Source organism: Bombus pyrosoma, linkage group LG13 (genome assembly GCF_014825855.1).
Source record: "Bombus pyrosoma isolate SC7728 linkage group LG13, ASM1482585v1, whole genome shotgun sequence".
NCBI lineage: Eukaryota > Metazoa > Arthropoda > Insecta > Hymenoptera > Apidae > Bombus > Bombus pyrosoma.
The window spans coordinates 8,696,022-8,716,539 of record NC_057782.1 but is presented as its reverse complement, the minus strand read 5'-3'; the positions used below and the strand labels follow the sequence as shown (position 1 = coordinate 8,716,539).

General features: G+C 49.0%; 1 protein-coding gene across 3 annotated transcripts in view; it reads left to right on the top strand.

Moving 5' to 3' along the window:
* The window catches only part of LOC122574498 (zinc finger protein 600), a 73,351-nt gene extending 53,162 nt beyond the window's left edge, over positions 1 to 20,189 (top strand). For 2 of the 3 annotated variants that reach the window (XM_043742171.1, XM_043742170.1), the window contains exons 7-9: positions 7,594 to 7,791; positions 10,099 to 10,276; positions 14,649 to 20,188. In XM_043742171.1, the coding sequence (XP_043598106.1) occupies positions 7,594 to 7,791; positions 10,099 to 10,276; positions 14,649 to 14,879 (607 nt within the window). In that variant the 3' untranslated portion in view covers positions 14,880 to 20,188. Of the gene's footprint in view, positions 1 to 7,593; positions 7,792 to 10,098; positions 10,277 to 14,648 lie in introns of all 3 variants that reach the window. The other variant, XM_043742172.1, reaches the window with a different exon arrangement.
* The last annotated feature ends 329 nt before the right edge of the window (positions 20,190 to 20,518 follow it).

Sequence of the window (20,518 nt, the reverse complement as noted above, 5' to 3'; positions counted from 1 at the left end):
TTCGTTTGCTCGTTTGGCCGGCCGTCTTTTAACTTCTCCGCGCGTCTATCCATTCGTAAAATACATGCACGCACGCGCACACACAAGAAAAGAATAAATAAATTATATATATATATATAATATATAGGTACGATAAACGAAGCAAAGAATCATTCGACGCTTGGTTCCGCGTTCTTTCTGGCTTTTATCGTCATTGGCGTTGACTTGGCGCGCCAAGGTGCGAATACATTGGGAAACCACAAGCATCGCAACTGGATCTAACGAGGGAAATTTTTCGGTATCGCGTCGCAGCACGCCACCGGTCGCTGTTCTCGATAAGTTTGGCGCGCGCGGTGTGCGGTGCTGTACGATGCGGTGCGGTGCGGTACGGTGAACACGAATACTCCGTGAAAGCCGCTTCAACGCGTTCTCGTAATGCGGTAACGAGGGAAGAAGGCGAGTCCAGAAGCGAAATAAAAAATATGGTCCGCTCTGCGGAGCAGCGAGTTGTTTTATTTAATTAAAATTTTTTCCACGAGCCCGAGACTGGCGTAAAGGCTGGAAGAGTAACGAATGGCTGAGAACGCGGATATCCGCGTAGAAATTCGGCTCGTAATCTCTGGTAAGGTTATCCTCGATAACGAAGAACTCGCGATCTTCCCCTAACGAATGATCGTCTCCGGTGAACGAGAAGGCAGAAACGTCGACGTACGTTACGGTTAAGACGCTCCTCCGTTCCGGAGATTCCTCCTTTTCCACCGACGAAATTAGCGGAGGACATGTTTATTGTAAATGAATCCTACTCCGGGAGCGGCTCGTGGAAGACTGCTACATGTTCTAGGGGGTGGCGAATCGGAGAGACGAAGACGGAGGTAAAGAGAGAGGAAGATGTGGGGAGGGTAGTTTGGAGGGCGCGCGCGCTCGCTGCTCCGATTTATGCGCCCGTTACCGAGCCCTCTGGCGCAATTAAGCTCGCGTTATAATATTGTTGTTTATTCTGAGCCTCGGCTGCGAAGCGTTAACCACCCCTCCGCTCCGTGCCCACGTTGGCTCTACTGGCAACAACCAACCCTACGATCCCCTAATCTCCCTGACGCGGCAGCTAGAATCTCTCGCTCTATCCCATTTCCTTTTCCAGTTTCTACCATCCTCCCTCCCTCCCTCCCTCCCTCCTGCCCTTCTACCCTTCCAACCTATCCCTCCCCCCCCTCTCTCAGCATGCCTGATCTCTCCGTCGCGCCTCTCCTCGTCTCTCGCTCGTCGTTTCTTTTTTATTCTCGCCGACTTACAGCATCAGCGCCAAATACGGGACTAACAAACCACTCCCTGGCGGTCGACAGAAGCGAAATTCCAGTTTTGTTTGTCCCTGCAGGGCAGCCTTTGATTGGGATTCGCGAGTTAATTTGAACTTATTTTGACGCGCGGTCACGTACGCGCTAATGAAGCTGGCTTTTCGGGGTCGAGCCTCTGACGTTCCGGTCGTTCGATCGTTTGTTCCGATTTGGCTTTCCATTCGCGCCAAATCCAAACGATGGCCCGCCGCCGATCGAGAGCCCGCTTTGACCGGCCTTTCCTCCGAGAGATTTATCGTCCGAAGGGTTGCGGAGGATCGAAACTGCACGATCGATCGATTTATTTCGGGCTTTCGACTCGGCCCGTCAAATCACTTCCCCCACCCAACCACACACACACACACACACACACACGCACACACGCACGATAGACTCGAGATCTGTGTTCCTTCGTGGATTTATCTGCTTGTTTACATAAATTTGAGAAATCTATAATTAAAGCCGTGATTCGTCTTACGAGCTTTTATCTCCGCTTGGAATCGACCAATTTATACCATTTAAATAACGCGTGAATCACTTCTTAAACCGGTTCCCGGACTCGATCCTGCTGACTCTGACGAAACGAGGACGGACAGAATTCGTTTCAAGCGAAATCGACGTTAAGTCGACGACAACTGCGATACGCCGGTGGTCCTGCGTGCGCACGCGTTCGCTCGGCAAAAAGCTGTTTTGCTGGAATCGCGTCTAACAGAGGAGGAATTTAGACGTGGCATCGAGCATCGGCAGTGCGCCAGGGATGCTGAATTTCGTCCGACCACTCCACGAAGATAAGATTTTCTCTTGGAGCGCGTTACGCGCGGATCCCACTCGAATGCGATCGTTTCGAATCGTATCTGTTCGATGCGTTGGAATTAAATCGTCGACTTTCACGCGGATCTATATCTTTCCGCATAGAAGGAAAGAAATAGAACGTAAATAGAAATTCCTTTCGTCTACTAAATAAAGATCACCGCGGCTGCTCTACTTTGAATATTCCATGTACTCTCGCACGTTAGATTTTTCCCTTTGAACTTGCCACGGATGCAGAAACATCGGTAAAAACCGATCGCGACGAAGCATCTGACGCCGATAGGAAATCTTCGGACGTCGCGTCCAACGAAAAGCATCCGAACGCGGATGCTCGTAGGAAATCTCGCCTTAACTGGCGTACGTCTTATCGACGCTGTGGTGTTTGGACGCGAACGGTGCGTGCCGCGTACCTTCCGTGGGACGTACCGGTCGATCCATCGCGAACACGAAAAAGTCACACAGCTGGCACGAAAATCACGGATGGAATCTAACCTGAGCGAGGAAGAAGATCTCCCGATGACTTTACATCGAGAGGGTATACTTGGCCATGATCAAGATCGAGCCGCGAGAAAGACGGATAGAGATGAAAAGAGAGGACTCGATGTAAGCAGAGAAGTCGGAGAAAGAGCGAGACGAACGCAGGTGCAACCTGCAACGGTACGGGACAGACGTACGGACGTACGAACGGACGAAGGTGGGATTGAGTTATGACAGCGTTTGCTCCAGGGGGCCGGCTCTGGACCCGACGAAGCGGATATTCTTCTTATTCTTTATTTCTTCGTCTGCGGCCCCGCCGTAGAAACCGTCGGCCATGCATCACCTTCGGTTCACTTTGGTCCTGCCTCCTCTTCGGCATCGTTCCACGGCCACACCACCATCACGGCCCATCACGATCCCACCTTAGCCATCGTCCGCTGGAAACGTTGATTCCACCCACCGCGGCAGCCTCGACTCTCCAGCGAGCCGTAGGCTCTCCGAGTATTTACCTTTTAACCGTTCGTTTCTTCGTTCGGCCGCTTCGCTTGATATCGCGGCGAGTTTCCCTCTTCCACGCGCGCCCCTCTTCGTTCGCGGTTCGCCAAGCTCGCGTGTCTCGTACGTAGTTGAACGAAACCGAGGACCATCTCGTTGTCTAACCGAAACGAGCCGGGCGTACCGTTAGAGGAAGAGCTAGAGAGAAAACAGAAAGAGAGAGAGAGAGAGAGAGAGAGAGAGAGAGAGAGAGAGAGAGTGGAGGAAAAGGGAAACGTTGTTAAATTACGGAAAGAAGGAAAGAAGCGACTTGCCAGTTTCGAGGATGGGGGCAGGCTAGCCTCGTAGATATGTCGCGTCGGTGACAGAGTCGAAGAAAGAGCTCGGCCAAGTCGCGCGTAAATCATTCCTGGTAATAAAGATCCACTTGTCGTGGCTCGATATTTATGAATCGCCCTCGGTTCTGCTGTACGCCAGAAGAGAATCGGCTTTTAGCTCTCGTGGCTAGTCGGAATGAACGATCGTCCGATTTCGAGATAATCGAAGAGGTCAGGGGCGGAGGGGACTAGGCCGCGAAGGACTTGGCACGGCAGGAAAGACTGTCGGTGAGGAAGGCGAGGAAGGCGTGGAGGACGTGGAGGACGTGGAAGGCGAGGAAGGCGAGAAAGGCGAGGAAGGCGAAGAGAAAACGAGCCGAGAAAGCATCGGGGAAGGGGAATCGGGGAGGAGGAAGAGAAGGAGAGGCAGAAGAAGAAGTCGAGTCCGAGTCGACGTTCGTTGTAGAGGCCGCAGACCGACAGACCGAGCGAAGGACCGCGAGGCCATAAATACCTCAGCGCGTTCAGCCAATTAAAACAAATCATTTTAATGCGCAACCTTTTTAATTAATGCCCGTGCTCGCTCGCTCTCATCCGCTTCCCTCCTCTCGGATAGTACACGATCGCCGCGCTGGCTCCGCCATTCCCATCCCAGAACGATCGAGGCTATATTAACCTGTACGTCGCTATATCCTGTCTGACTTTAGCTTCGTGAACGAACGCGAATACTTGCCTCGTTCTGTGATCGACTCCGCTCGATCCGACTGTTGCACCTTTCTCTGCCAACTAGCTCTCGTCGTCTTCCTCGAGCCAAAGAGTTTCAGTTTTTTGCCAATCTCGCCTTGAAAATTGCAACTCGTTGCTAGTTCTACTCTACCTATCGTCGAACGGCTATCGTCGCGTACGCGATTTATATCCATCGATCGATTCGCCAGAGACGAGAAGGATATCATGGCGGTTACGACGTCCGTGCGCGTTCTTTGGGTTCGCGAGTTCTCCAGGCAACGTATCGCCGCCGTTATTGACGAATATAACGACGATCGTACCGCCGCGGATTAGACTTTTAAATGACCTCGAGCCGGACCGGCGCATATTTCACGAGATGACGGTGGACGTCGCGCTAAATCATCCGGAGTGACCGCATCCGCTTACCCAATCGGACCGAGACTCTTCTTAACGGCCTCTTGTCACGCCTGCGACATTCCACCGAAACACACGCCGAGAACGTGTCTCCTCTCTCTTTCCCTCCTATTTTAACCTCCTCCGTCTCTCTTTCGTCAATGTCGTTGCCGCGAGACGCGCTTTTGTCGACCACCATATTAATATTGTTCTATCGGAATTCCAATCCCCCGGAATGGGCCGGCAACACGAGATTTCCCAACGCTATAATTCACCGAGGCGACGCGTTCCTCGACGCCGTCTCGGCGTTCGCTTCGTCCCGACAAATTTTTACCTTTTGTTCAAATTACCCTTCCACTCCTTCGCGAATCCGAATCGAAAGCGCGATAGATGCATTGATCGACGATTTCGCGGCGGGAGTTTGCACTTTCTTCGCCAATCCTACGCGTGACGATCGTCTAGACGTTTATAATACGTTTCGAGTATTGCTCAACGACCGAGGTTACTCTCCTCCACTGTTTCTCCCCGCTATGTTTAGCAACCGTGAGAAAACGCAGATGCATATAATGCGCTATATCGATATCTTTTTTACCTAGAAGCAACCACTTGTTATTATTATGTACATAAATGTTTCCTAAATTTATTAATTCCAGTGTTGTGTTACATCCTTTTACGAAGCAAGACGACCAGCGATGCAAGGCGTATCAACGCATTTTCGAGAAAACCCACTGCCGGTCGTTTAAAGACACTCGGTGCGAATGAGAGATCGCAATCGTAATGAAATAACTGGAAAATAAAAGCTGTAAAAGTATTTAATTTCTACTAAATACGAATAGGTGTTGCCTAGCTAGAGACTTGTTACTGAAATAATCGTGCAAACTAAAGGCAATCTATGCGTAGCAGATAGTCGTACGCGTTAAGTGTATAAATTCGGCGTAAAACGTAGTACGTTGTTGACATCGCGATTTTTCTTTTTAAAGTTAGCGGAACGATAACTTTCGATATGGCGACAAAGTACAATGGAAAGTAAATGGCACTCTTGGCAGGAATGATAGGATAGTCGTAAAATTGGCGAAGCTTGAAAATGCTCGGGTTTCGATCACCGAAACAGAAACTCGAAAAGACATAAAAAGAGACAAGGCGTACGAGCAGAACTCGACGACTAGTTGTTTTGCAGCGGCAAATTAATTTTTACAAATGCGGCAATCACCATACGGTAGAAAGTTTATACTCGAAATAAATTATGCTTTTATTAACTTTCAATTCCTGATTATAAAAGTTTCTAGTTAAAGGAAAACTCGGTTAACAGGTTAACCCATTAAGGACCAGGCAATAATTTGTCGCAATGCTGTAAACGCTTGAACGTCTTCGAATGTCATAAAATTCCAGAGTCTGGGCGGCGGGAAAAACGACGACAAAAATATCACAAGCGAATCCTTGCATTCCTTAATTTCCTTCCATAGCCGCTTCCATTTCCTTCCACGTGAAAAAAAAAAAAAAAAACAAAGAAAGTAGGAAAAACAGAATCTGTTAACATAAATTCGATGGAGAAGTGGTTGCAAATGAAAAGTTGTCTTGCGTAACGCGTACGAGTAGTTTCGTATAAATCGATCATATATAGCTATATCCTTTCTATAGCACGAAGGATACGTCGCGTGTGTTCGTTCTGGAAGGATCGGTCAATTTGTTTCGACGATTCGCTGCCGTAGCGGTAGGCTTTCGGCCGATCTGCTCGAATACGATGCTTGTCCTTGACCGGCAGTACGAGCGTGGTAAAAAAGTCGCGCGAAGAGGACGGACAGGGGTCGCGAAGGAAACAAGAGGCGAAGAAGAAGCGTAGCCTGGCGAGTGGGTGCAGAGGTTGGTGCAACGGGTGACACGGGAACGTACTTGCAAAGACTATTCGAGTGCAGGTGTAAGAGAAGGTACGTCCTAAGCTCGTGCGAGGGCGTGTATATCCTGACATTGTAAAAGTTGCCGTTACACTTGCGTAGCCAATTGGGTAGGCCGGGACTCCCTCTAGGACGGCCCAGATCTCGTAGCCTCTCTTCTGCTTCTGCCGTTCTTCGTCTCTGTCCCTTTCTTTCTTTCCTCCGCTTCGAATCTCTGTCCTCCTCCGCGTCCCTTTTTCTTTGATTTTCTTCTTCGATCCGCCTGTCCTTCGTCCACGTTCGGATCCTGGCACTGGGTTCGTTCTGTTGCGCGCTCGCGGAGAGCCCGCTGCCGGTATCGTCGAGCTGCCATCTCGAAAAATCCGTGTCCTTCGTTCTGTTACCGCGGTAGGTTTCCCTGCGCCGGTGACCACGTTCGTTCGCAAAGATCTCGATACAGCACCGAGAGATACGTACGCGAAGATCGTGGCTACCACGTTCGGAAATTTGCTGCCGATTTCGATAACATCGACGAGCTTTCGCTTAGTTTTATACGTCCCGAGGAATGCCGGTATTACCCGCGCCTTCTCTGTCGTTTTCCTGCCCCGTTCATTCGTCCCCTCTTCTCTTCGCCAAGTCGCTACCTGGTTCGCGGTTTTCGCATTTACACGGATGGCACGGACCCGTGCAACATTTCCAGTCGACCATTCGCCAAGAGTAACTGTCGCATCGGAAAAGAAACGAGGAAGGAGGCAATGTCGGTAGCGAAACTAGAGTAGGAACGCGAACTCGTCGTGTCGCTCGACTATCTGCTCGTATAAGTTCAGTAACCGTATAGATCGTCACCTCTTGACAGAAACTATTTAAAGTGCAGCTCTTGTGTGCGCTCGCCGGCAGGTTGATATAGGATGCAACAGCTGCGATCGGATCGTACGGCGTGCGAACAGCCGATGGTCACACGCGTACCATGCATTCGTTGGGCCATTGTGCTGTCTTATTACGCGTTGAATTTAACGAAAACGTGTCCCTTTAAGTCGCGAAATCATTATTCCGCTCGCCGTCGTGTCGGCCAATCGTTCCACTCTCGGTATTCGAAAAATTATACCAATTCTACGGCGAAATATTTTTAGAACACGCTAAACACCCATCTTACGAATGGTTTCGCTTCCAACGGCCGTTTCTCTTTTCTTTCAGGCACTCGCTGCGACAGCATATGCTGCGCCACGCTGGGAAAAAGTACAAGTGCGGACTTCCGGGCTGTCCAACGGTGCTCCGAACAGCCTCCGAATTGAGATCGCACAGAACCTTGGTACACGACAGCACGCCGTCTAGTAGACGATACAAGTGCTCCGATTGTTCTTACGCGGCCAAAACGAAAACTCAGCTACGCCGGTACGTACAAATTCTTGTAATCGCTATCGTATCTCATCGGCAAGAAATTCCAAACAGCCAGTTCACGCTTTCGCTTGCTCACAGAAAATTCTCCTCTTAGAAAGCTGTTTCCCAGCAAATTGTATTCTTCGTGCTTGTAGCGTTAATTCCGAATTAACGAGCTTGGTGCAATAGGTGGAACAGATGCAATGAGAAAAGCCATCCGAATTTTCTTATCGACCAAGCGCGTGTATTTTCTACACCGACGATGTACGAGAAGCGTACGTTCCTGTTACTTTATTCGATGGAATAAAGGCGATCGCGGAATAAACGAGACAAGAAACGAAACATAGAAATTCGTTCGTTAATATTCGACGTCGGATTCAACATTAATTATAATCAAGATTCCCGCTGGGAATGATGCAAACCTCCGTCTTGTTCATCGTGCTCGTGGATCGCGTATGTACGACGCGTGATCGATGTCTTTGCGGAAGTAGAAAATTAATTGCTATGGGCGTAGTAGTACTTTGAGCCCGAAGACGCGCCACTTGGTACGCGCACGTGATCCCTCGGTCGCCACACGATCCAGGAATCTCCAATACATTATCGTCCAATATTATCGATACAATTTATTTTATCTATACTGCAAGTCCGTACACGTTTCGCGACGCTCTTTTCCTTGCGATTTTGCATTCACGCTCGTGCATCGTATTTATTTTATAATTGAAACTACGAGGAAACTTACAACACATCCTGCAACTATGTTTAGATCCGATGATGGAACTCTGCCGCGGTGCTCGAATTTCTTCCGTCTCGATCTGACCTTAAATTCAGCCGAAACTTTCTGCATTTCAATGTTTCGTTCGGGAATATTTTTGCCGCATGGAATAAATTTTCCTAGAATGAAAAATTTGAAGCTTTAACAGAATCTTTGGCACAATGTTCGGACCATGGATCAGGCGTATCAACGACGATCGTTTCGTGTCTTCCTCGAATCGAACAAATTGTCTGATAAGTGAAAAGATTCGATGGAAAGCGAGAGAAAGGGGCGCAGCAGAGCGAAACGCTAATTATTCGACGAACGTACGCCGGTATCCTACGTACGCGCGTTTTAATCGGATTAATCGATTGATTCTTAGTTGTCCGAGCAGACAGGTGGTTGAACACTAATACCGGAAAATATGCGATGCGTGCGCCTCGTAGATTACGCACGAACGCCGGCGATTCGATTTAAATTAAGTCTTATTAAGGACATTGTATCGGTGAAGACCTCTAATAAATTTCATCTCGTTTGATTCGTTGTTCATTTCAACTGTTTTGCGCTTTTTCTCTTTCGCCAAACGAATGGCCAGAGAGGAAAAAGGGGAGGAAACAGAGAGTACGAAGAGAGAAACGAAAGGGGCGAAAAGCGAAACGAGAGAGAAAGAAAGAGAGAGAGAGAGAGAGAGAGAGGGAAAGAGCGGCGAAAGCGGAAGTTGCGTGCAGCAGTCGACCAAGTGCGGGCAACCCGTTATGATCGTCCGCATGGCGATGGTCGGCGCGATATTTCATCGCGAATTGAGTACTTACTACGTGAGTCGAACTCAACGCAGCCACAGAGTGTCACGGGTCTCTCTCTCTTTCTCTCCCACCTCCGCGTTCTCTACGCTCCCTACCTCCCCCTAAACTCTCGTCTCTCTAACTGCGTCCTCCTCTCCCTCTCTTTCGCTCTTTCCCTGTTCCCTGTTCTTCCCCTTTCCACGTTTTCCTTTCGTTCTCTTTTTTCGTCGCTGTCCTGTAGTGTCACCTTTCCCTCTTTCTCCCAGCGCGGATCTTTCTCCCTCTCTTTCGGCCTCGCTCTGTGCGGCGGAGTAAATCACAGAGGATTTTAATTAAACGTGTCACGCATTTCGAACCTGATATACACGTAACCATGGCCAATGGCTCCCTCGCAATATCGCGCACGCATATCGCATCGTTCATAATCACCGGCCCTGATACGACGACGAACTCGTCGATGGTACCGCGTTTTTTCCCAACTGCGTGTCCTTTCTTCTTGCTCTCTGCTTTGATGGAACGCGAGACACGAGAGAAAAAGTCGACTACCGATAAACTACGTTTCTGCCGAATGCCAGCCAGCTCCCATTGATCGTCTCGTGTTCGCGTTTGAGATCAAACAAATTCGCGTGTACATTCAGATTAAAATTTACATGCAGATTCGATCGTAGTAGCTCTGGACGTAAATTTTAGTACGATAAGTAGCGTAGTTGGGTTCGTCAAAGTCGATAAACTGGAATGGGTAACCAAGAGCGAGTCGTGTAAACATGACTTGCGAATTCTTTGTTGCAGACACTGCACCCGGCACGAAGAAGCAGGGAACGTGGCAAAATCAGAACTTCGCGCATGTCCCTACAGTGGTTGCGCTTTTAAAACGAAGCTCGCTTCTCATTTGCAGCGGCACGTGCGTCTCCACACGGGCACAAAGCCATACAAGTGTCGTCATTGTCCGTACGCCAGCAACAACTTGGTAAGTCGAACCAGTTGCTAAGGATCTATACCGCGAGCATCGTGTCGAGTTAATCGAGGTAAATAAAGCCACGTGATTAAACTGAAAGTATCGTAGAGCGGAAAATTAGACGAAACGTACGACCACGTAATTGCTCGCAGCTCGTAATGAAAGTCCACGTGTACAATATATTTTTTGCGAAATACATCGATTCGTAAGATGTAGCTCCGATTGCCGAGAAGGAAATTTGAAAAATCGTAGGGGACGTAAAGCGTTGGAGATTTGCGAGTAGCTTGAGACAAAGTGGAATCAGAATTAGTTGGGCCACAGCCATGGGCTAGCTTTTATAAATGCAATAGTTAGTCTAAAGTAGAGAGTCATGGGGCATTGGTACGGTGTAATATCGATGGAAAGTAACGAGCAAATATTTTCCATATCGACTCATAAGTCAGCCTTTCGGTGGCCAAGCTGCACTTTCAATTAATTTCTTAATTCCATACGATTTACTTGCATAAATTCGCTCGTCGCAATACGAAAGAAAACCACACAAGCAATGGCAAACTTGAAAGTAGATCTATGAAACAACGTTTGCGACATCATCGTCCTCTCGTATTTTTCAATTTGCCGACTCGATCGATGTGACTTCCGATCGGCTCGAATAGCGTTCGCAATATGAAATCTCAGATTTTACAGTTACTCGTTGCAGCTGCATCCTTGCTGCGACAAACCCTTCGAACGCGGGTCGAATCGAAACGGAAAGATCGGCCTCGTATTGCGAACTGTTACGACTGTACACGGTGGAAAGGTTGACTCGCAGTTCAATTTTTGTAGCCGCGGTGACTCTGCGGCGTAAATTAAGCAAAGTACACCTTAACGTTTGGACCATGCCGCCGCCTCTGCCGCCACCGAGGCGCGATAAGATAACGAGTTAATTGTGCTCACTGGATGCCCACACACGCACGGCCCAGTCATACCGAGCGGCCGGTATGCTAATGCCCTTTGAAGCTTTAGTTAGGATGCGACTCGCATACGAGGGCTCCGTGTCTCTTTGATAGCGACATAAACTCATTCCAGTGGCTCTCAGCCTGGGATAACTTGAGCCAAGGTAATCTCGCGGCACGGAGAATTGCGAACGGTGTACGTCTTGCATCGATAATGATACAGCAGGTAGGCACTTCTGAATTGTACCGAGTCGTATGTAACTGTACGCAAGACGTGGCAGCTTCTGGGCTCGTTTTGCTCGTTTTCGTTCTTCCGGGGATACGATCGGTCGGCCGTTTCGCCGGTATCGTAATATTACGATTACGATCGGCAATCGAACGAACGATTAAATTCGTACTCGATCGGATTCGAGTTCGTACGTCAGCCACCGGATGAAAAATCGGGACGAGGATGTAAGAATCGATTTAGCTCGCGGACGATATCGTGTACGATGTTTATTTGCTTAGATTTCAAGCTGTTAACCGCGGAAGAACGAGTTAACTCGTCACCAGGATACTCCATCTCCTTCGATACGACGATCCTTTTATCTATGGTTCTTTCGTTTTCTAAAATCGATCGTAGCAATGAAGTGACCGGAGTCAGATAGCGTTTATCGACTTTTAATTAGAATTATAGAAAATCTTCGTCAGGAAATGATTCGTTCGTGCGAAAGAAACGAAGCAGATTGATACTTTAACCCTTTTCGATCGACAGTGAAAGATGTTTTATCTCGAGAGAAATAAACAGACGGATCGAACGAGACGTTTCTCGATTCGATGGGTTTTATACGAAATTAATGATAATATTAATAAGTTCGATGTACTATTTGAAGAAAACACGAACGAAATTGTTAGTCGGATAGACGAAGGAAAAATGGAGCAATCGCGAGAAGAACAACGAACGAATTTTTAATCGCCGTGTTCTTCTTTTGCTTGATTCGTGATATCATTAGGAAAAATTACATTTCGCCTTGTCCGGGATACTGTAGCTCCGCCTAACAACGTGATGGTAGCGTTAATGATAATTCTCGAAGGCATCGTTGGTTTAGGATTCGCTACGCGTTTCCACGCATCTCCTCTCATCTCCTCCCAACTGCCATCGTTTTTTATCTGCCTCTTCAATTTTCTTGCCGACTTGGCCCCCGCCCCACCGTAAGTAATGGCGAGTCGAAATAATAAAGATTTAATAATTCCCACCGATCGGGCGTTTGTGGTAGGCGATCGAATGGAAGCGATACGATCGATTTATTCGGTATCTTGGGTGGAAATTTACCTGAAGGGATGGTTTCGGACGGGCTCGGATACGCAACGGGATAAACGTTGGCCGGAATTTATTAGTTATCGAGTAAAAAGTGGAAACGCGCATCCATTGGATATCTCATCGATAAAATCTTGATCTGGGTTAAAGATCCCGGCAGTTTGCGCTTACAATTTTACAATCCTCCTCGGTCAGCGGCCGGCCAACAGAATATCGAACATTTCTTTTTTTCTTTCTTCCTTCCTGTATATTCGATAATTCCTATAGAAGTATTACATACGTATAAATGTATATGCGTTATGTATATGCTGTGTATATATATATATATGTGTGTGTGTGTGTGTATATATATATATATATGTATATACATACGTTACGAGAAACATTTACGTTCGAGTTACGATACAGTAGTCTACAGGTAGAAGGAAATTAATATGACCCCGAACCGGCTGGAATCCCGAAAGAAATAAAGAAGAAGGAAGATAAAGCGCGGCGATTTGAAATCCTAGAACGAAGCCTCGTAAAACGGAGTATTCTACGGCCGGTAACATACAGACGAGCGTGTACGGTCTCGATGCAACAGAAAATTATATCCGAAGGAATCGGAATCGATCGGATTAATGAAAAGCGTATACTAGCGATTTGCGTGACGGCGCACACTTTCCGCGGGCTTGTAGAAAGCGTTTCGCGCGGAGGTGGACGACCGCCCATGACGGTGTGAACGGGTCTTTATCCGAGAGACCGTCACGGAGCGCTGCTCGTGCAGAAAGATTTACTTATGGGAAATTAAATTTGATGTTGCCGTTGCCATCAACGGCTCGTATAAGCCCGCCTGGTAGGAAGATGTTTACGACTACGGCCAGCTACTTAGCTCGAGAGGGTAAAGCGCCTTTAAATGCTCCATGGCATAGCCAATGAACGCGTCCGGTTTGCGGCAGACCGATTCTGGTCGCAGGTATTCACCGTCGACCGATACCGGCGAAAGCTCGTCCTGAACGTTCCTCGACACCGAATCCAGGCTCTGACTCCATCTCCAACGTCCTCGACTTCCCGAATGTCGCGCGTGTTCACACTGTTCACCCATCCGACCACGCTCTTTAATCCCGCGCCAATCTTTCCCGCTACGGTGACATCCAGAAGCGATTCATCCTTTTGCTTTGCCTCTTCCTTTTCGTTCTGCGTGCATCTTCGCTTCGATTTCTTGCAATTTTCTTCCGTTAGTTTTCAGTTTCACGCGTCTTTTAGATCCTCGTTGCATTATGCAGTGGCTACGAAAAGCATCTGCGCTTATTATAGATAGAACGCGGATTTTTATGCATTCGTGGGCAATTTAAGATGCGTACGACGATAAGACACGCGATATAAGAAAACTACGATATGTGGCGAATAAGATACTAATTGTACTTTTCAGTGGATAACGCGAACAGACGTTCGTCCGTTAGTTGGAGGAGGTTTTCAACGACCGAATTTCGGTAGTTTGCTTTATAAGTAGAAAGAAACGTTGTGCAAACGTAAGTCCATAAACGCTTTGCGAAAAGGTTCCGCAAGAGATGCGAAAACTATAATGTTTGCGTCACTCTCCGAATTCGATGCTTATTTCGCTTCTCATCGCCGAATACTTTGTATCAGTTCTTGTCTCGAATCAATTCTTCCACGATATACCATCTATCAATAGCGTAAGATGTGACGATCTCGCGGGCCAAACCTCCCCGACCAAACCATCTTTCATCATGATATTCGTCGATTGCCTTTAGGTTTAATATTTCTCTTATGAGTCTTTTACAAAGCTCTCTCCTATGAGTCTTGTACAATATTTCTCTTCTTGTTTCTATTCACAGAATAAACTGGTGAAGTTTAATTATTATATACCTTGTCACTTTGTCATCGCGTTATCCTGAAATACCGTCCGCTCTTGAATTAAACGCGTCAGCGTCATTCAGAAGAAATCGTAATTTTCTGCGTCAAAAAGCTCGCTGTACTATCACTGACCGATTTAATAAACGAATATGATGTATAGATAAAGCTGGCGATGCTCCTTCGGTTATGATACTAAAAGAGTATTGTCACCTACAAACTGCTTGTAATCGAGTCGTACGCCGAAGGGTTATACACCTTTGGATAATAGCAAGGCTGATAGTAATGGTTTTTGTTGCAGGAAAACCTGAGGAAACACGTGTTGTCCACGAACTTGCATCCGGGCAAGACGATCTACGAATGCGACGTTTGCCAAGAAGACAACCCGGAGCCGTTCCAGACGAATTTCGCGAAAGAGCTTCGCGCGCATCTGCTGGAAGTGCACAGCGACGCTTTTCCAACTCCTAACCACGCGAACGATTACGTGGTCGGGATTTTTAAGGTTCGACGAGACTGCGACGAGTCAAATTAGAGGCGTCGCGATCGTCGTTCGAACATATATCCCGCGGATCGTCAACAGCGGCGAACATAGCGCACTGGACGTTGGTGGTATCGGTGTTGTTCGCGATCGTGCGAACCGGTAGGCCTGTACCGTGCCAGGAAATAGTTAAAGTGATGTACGGTCACGTGGCACGGTACGTACTTTGGACGCGTACACGGCCGAATCTTTATGTCCCTAGCGTCGAGATATTACGAGAATCGTTCGAGTCCACCTGCTGATTTCTTGGATTCCTCGACGCGCCCGTATGCAGCAGGTACGTAAGATCGCGAGTTGTCGTCATTGTATCGCTTCGTCGTACTCGTGCAACCAAAGTAGACGTATACCGTTTCATCGTTTATTAGAAATAAGGACAAACGTGACGAACGGTTCGCGCGCGTTGATCCCTCGCGACTAATCGTACTGTTTCTCGTCTTTGCTTTACACGATATCGGGAACGCGGACAAGAGCGGATGAAAGTACCGAGATGTATAAAAGAGAAAGAGAGAGAGGGAGGGAGAGAGAGGGGAATGGAACGAAACGAGACGAAACGGTCGTTGAAAAATTCATCGTGGCTGAAAGCCAGCGACGGACCACCTCGTGGATCGTCTTACAAGACGCGTTTCCGTCTTCGAGGGTCCTGATTGTGAGAAATGCATCGTGCTGTCGCGCGAGATAGGTGTCGTAAAGTATGCGGCCCTTGAGTTCTCCTGGGCAAAAAGGACGAGACCGAGCTGGAAAGACGGAGAGAGGAGAGAGAGCACGGGCGTCGTGAGCGCGAAGGATAATTTATTGACTAATTAACGAGGATGTCCTTCATTACGGGTCGAGCAGCAGTCGTGGTCGCTTGCTCTCGCTCGGAACCGGCATTATTTGGCGCCCGAATATTTACGACCGCGTCCTCCTTCTGCCCGTGGACCGGGCCCTCCGCCCCGATACCGATGCCGATGCCGATGCCGATGCCGATGCTGATGCCGATGCCGATGCTGCCCTGCTGCCTCTGTCCCCTGCTTGAGAAACACAAACCGTGAGGGAGAGGCCCGGGGTGGACAAGGAGAAGAGGAAAGAGCGCGCGGACCCATAACGACGTGTCCCGATCTTACGGCGATTCGGGGACTTGGAATTTCCTTGCCGATGGCGATCCTACGGCCTACTCCGACACACGAGCACGAAATTCGCGGGCGTTACTCTTCGGACAAAGGATCGCGCTTAAATCTTGCGAAACTCGCGCCGCTTCTCTCGCCGCGAGAACCGCGTCTAAATCGATTCAACGACCGAACCAGAGCTTATCGAAACCACCGTGTGATCGCGGCACGATTCGCGTTACAGCTATTGGTAAACCTACGGCTAACGCGCAGGCGATTTATACGCGTATTAACTTTATTTCTGTCCGGGTATAACTGACAGTGTACACGCGGCGTCCTTATAACGGCCTCCCCTACAAATTTCGGGACATACGTACATATATATTCTGCTTTAAGCGAGTATGGCATTAGCCAGAGTGTCGTTTACTCAGTCACGTAACTTTGAGTTAATCTTTGGAAAGTTAGTACACGCCGCGAGTTCGTTCTCGCGAGTCTTTAAGCTGCGTCGCTCTTCTGCGTCTACCGTTCGCGGCTAACGGCTAACGTTCCGTTCGATGTTCGAATAGCTAGCAGATATAAAGAGACCCGTAAGGAATCGAGTCTACGCGGCCAAAGAATCGTAAAAACTAACGCGAAAAGGCAATGTACGAGGGCTGCGTGGCTGTCTTTCGAGCATCTTTATAGCGAGTTTATCACGGGGAACAAGGAAACCGATACGTAGAAAGAAAAAGTAACGCGAAATTAGTGTGAACTGCAAAGTGCTAAGAAGTCGCGACAGGATGGTTAGGTACACCGCTTAATGAAGATATAACGAGCCTGGCGCCCCGTGGGGTTGGCACGACGACGTCGGCACCGAGACGCCCCCCACCTTCATTCCCCAACGCGTCCTCGTCGTTTCTGCAGCAGCAGCCCCTTCTCGCAACGAGTCTGCGAGCCTCGGGTTACGCCAGAACACTCGTCCTCTTTACGATCTTAGCCGGGCAGCGTGGCTCGCGAAATTCCGCGGACTTTATTCCCCTAATTACACTCGGCAACTTATGTCACTGCCAGCCAGAGATTCCCCTCGCGATGTCGCTTCACCGCGTCATTTATTTAGACAGTTAATAACCTTCAACGGTTAGCTGCGTTAGCTGCGAGTTTATTCGATGCCGATAGTCATCGAACGATCGCGGTGATTAATCGTGATTGACCGTGGCTGTGATTGGTCGGTCAGTTCGTCGAAAGCGGCTTCTCCGCGTTCTAAAAGCGAGGTGATTTTGTCGGTGTAGAGCGGCCGTGTCACCAGCCGCCACGTCTTATCTTATCCCGAAAAAAGCGCTATAAATTACGCTGTTCGAGTTCAATTTCGTAGGCAGTTCGGTTAATCGCGAGGTGATTGATCGTACCAAGGTTTATCCAGATGAATCCACGCAATACTTTCTACCGTGACAGCACAGCTCTCGCATACGGCACTCGACGGTCTCGCTTTGTCTCTCCTCTTCTCCTCTTCTCTCCTTCCGTTTCCTCGTCGTCTTCCTTTCTCCCTCCGCCCGCCCGTCCCCCCCCCCTCTTTTTTTTGTTCGTTCCTAAAGAAAGAACCGAGAGAGAAGAGAGGACCCTTGCCCGTTACGATATTCGGTGTCCCAGAGTTCGCGAGGATTCGCTGGCATTCTATCCCGCGAAACGACGAACGGAGCGAGTGTAGAGGATCGAGGCGGAATGGGCCGAGGGCGGACGATATATTTTCCCCGGATGGCTCGGACACGGCCTCGCGTGTCTACACGCGTGAGCTCGATGCCACGTCGCGAGGAGACAGCGGGTGTCGGCCGGTACACGCACAAGCGCCGAAACGCCATCTTAATTATCGGCTGCGATTATTTATGTCGCGTCACACCGTCGCACCAAGACTCTCATAGCAGGTACCTACTCCTCGTGTTGTGCTTTGGCGTACCTCGATGACCGAACGCCCCCTCGGTCGTCGAGCGTTTCGACACCCGCGCTCCTTTCGATGGCCGTTCCTTCTTCCAGCGGACAACCGGTCGTCGATTCTTCTCTTTTAGCCGTGAAATTTCGAAACGATCGCCAGGACGGAGGATCGCGCCAATTAATACCACGAATCCCGTATCGCGTGGAAGGGCCGCGTGGCCTGCGAGAAGGACGTTGCCGGAGACAGAGAGATACCGCGTAGGGAAGACGACGAAGGATAGGAGGAGGCGAGTTGCCAGGACTGGAAAAGGGGACCCACGGGGATTGATGGCCACCACCTTTAATGCCGTTTGTATGTAGCGGCGCGCGTAAGCGCCTCGCCTTACAGTAATTAGCTCAACAAACGCGCCACCCTGTCCCATCAATTGCTACCCTACGCTTTCGGTTCTCTTTCCTTCCCATTCCCTTTCCCTGCTCGTCTCTCTCTCTCTCTCTCTCTCTTCCTCTCACTCGCACTCTCTGTCTCTCTCTCTCTGTCTCTCACTCTCTAGGACTCGCTTATACGCACGCAACTTCTGTAGCTCTTCGCCCTTACCCCTATACCGCAGAGTTTCTCTCCCTCTCTCTCTCTCTCTCTGTCTCTCTGTCGGTGCAGCAGTCTTGTTCTTCCGTGCTCTCCTTCTTTCTCTCTCTCTCTCTCTCGCTCGGGCTCGACACTCTCACGTATCTTGAATTAAACATTCGATGCCTCCTGTCTTGGCGGCGTGCGCGCAGCTCTTGCGTCGGGAATGCAAATGCAGAAACGTGGCTCGCTCGCGTGTGCGTAGATGCACGTACGAGCGAGCACACGGCCGGACGACCGTGGCGAAGAGTAGGAAGGGGTGTTATCCTCGAGCGACGAATTAAAGGATACGCCGAAACCCGATTGAAAAACCACGATGCGCGCATTCGTGCGTGTATAGCAAGTTCGCGGCTCCACGATCTTTACTCCCCACATCGACTCGCTTCACCGGGCGTCGTCGTATCTCCGCGATTTAAGACCACGTGCTCTCGCTTCCACGACCACGGCAACACCAATACGTGGAAACTTTTCATCCTGCGGATTGCTTTTGTATATTAAGAGCGAATCGACGAATCGCGCGATATAAATTACTCGGTAATCGTGGATTCGGGCACAAAAGCGACGAAGGTTTAAACCGGTTGGCTCGGTGGTTCGTGGAGTCACGCCACCGTTTAATAATCATTCTAGCGGTAACGCGAGCAACGCGATTATTGCACTCGCCTAGGACGCAGTGTCTCGTGCATGCCAGCGCGTACGTCCTGGCTACGCGAGGCTGCATCGACACCACCTACGCGATCCCTCCCCTCCCACAAAGAGGGAGCCATATTGCGTGGTCTTGATATTTACGATTGAAACAAATCAAACGTTATCAAGCATTCCGGGACGGTGATAAAGAACACAGAGGGGACGCGGAGGCATTTGCTGCTCCCAAGGGGGATGTCATCGGAAAATCTTCCTCCCGGCGTTCCCAGTTAACGCGCCGTCATATTTGCTCTATATCGTATCGATCTTGCCCGTTCTCGGCGATTACATCTTTCACCGTATATACCAACGTCGATACGAGTGAAACCATTGGCATCCTTTTAAATGAAAAACATACCGGCTAGCTTCGTCTGGGTTTATCCGATAGTAAGACTGCTAGATATCGTATCGATTCTAGGAAAGATCGGAAGTAACCGATAGCCGATAACGATAGATGTACGAGTAATAAAGAGTCGAAAAGACGATTAGGTAAGGGATTATGTCTGATAAACGAGACTCGCGACCGTACGCATAAGTACGCGTATTGATTCGGAAGACGTGCAAGTTCACGAGTCACGTCGATCCACTTCACAGATCGAAAAATACGCGGAATCGATGAACTTGCTAACGTTGTTCTTCAAATCTACCTTCGAATTTACTGTTATTTATATCGCTGATTGTTTACGTTACATAAGTGCACTTGTGAAAGTTGCTCGTAGATTGGACCTTGATAATTACGCACCTATGTAACGAAACGAAGAGATTAATAAAAATTGACGTTACTCCGACTCGCTAGAAACTCGTACAAATAAAACTACGTCGAAGCAGTTGCCGCCCTTGTCTCTGTCCCGTTAATCATCCTCGCTACGTACGTCCTATACCTAATTGTCGGACGAATGAGAACGCGAGTCGCTAGTGGAAGCGAACAGAAATCACCGAAACTGTGCGTGGCCTGCCGTTGGGCCCTTATAAATCCATCTTTCTTTTAAGGCCGAAGGTTCTCTACGTGGCGAACGTGGTGAGCCTTCTTCGGAGTCGCCAGGGAAGGAAAAGAGGAGAAGGGTTTGGGGCGGTCAGGGAAAGGGGAACAGGGGGCTGGGGAGGGAAAGGGAAGGAAGGATGTGGCGTTCGGGTCCGTGGTGATTTAAGGGCGTCGCTTTACGTGTATCACACCGCGGCTCGTCCGTTACGAGAGACCACGAAGAAGACGAAGGTTCGGTGTTGTCTCTGGGACCGTTCATTCGTATCTATCTGAGAGCGTTCGTTTGTCTTGGTGAAGTAGCGCGAGACCATAGGTACATTCCGACAGATATAGCCTGGTTACACCACAGACCGCTGAA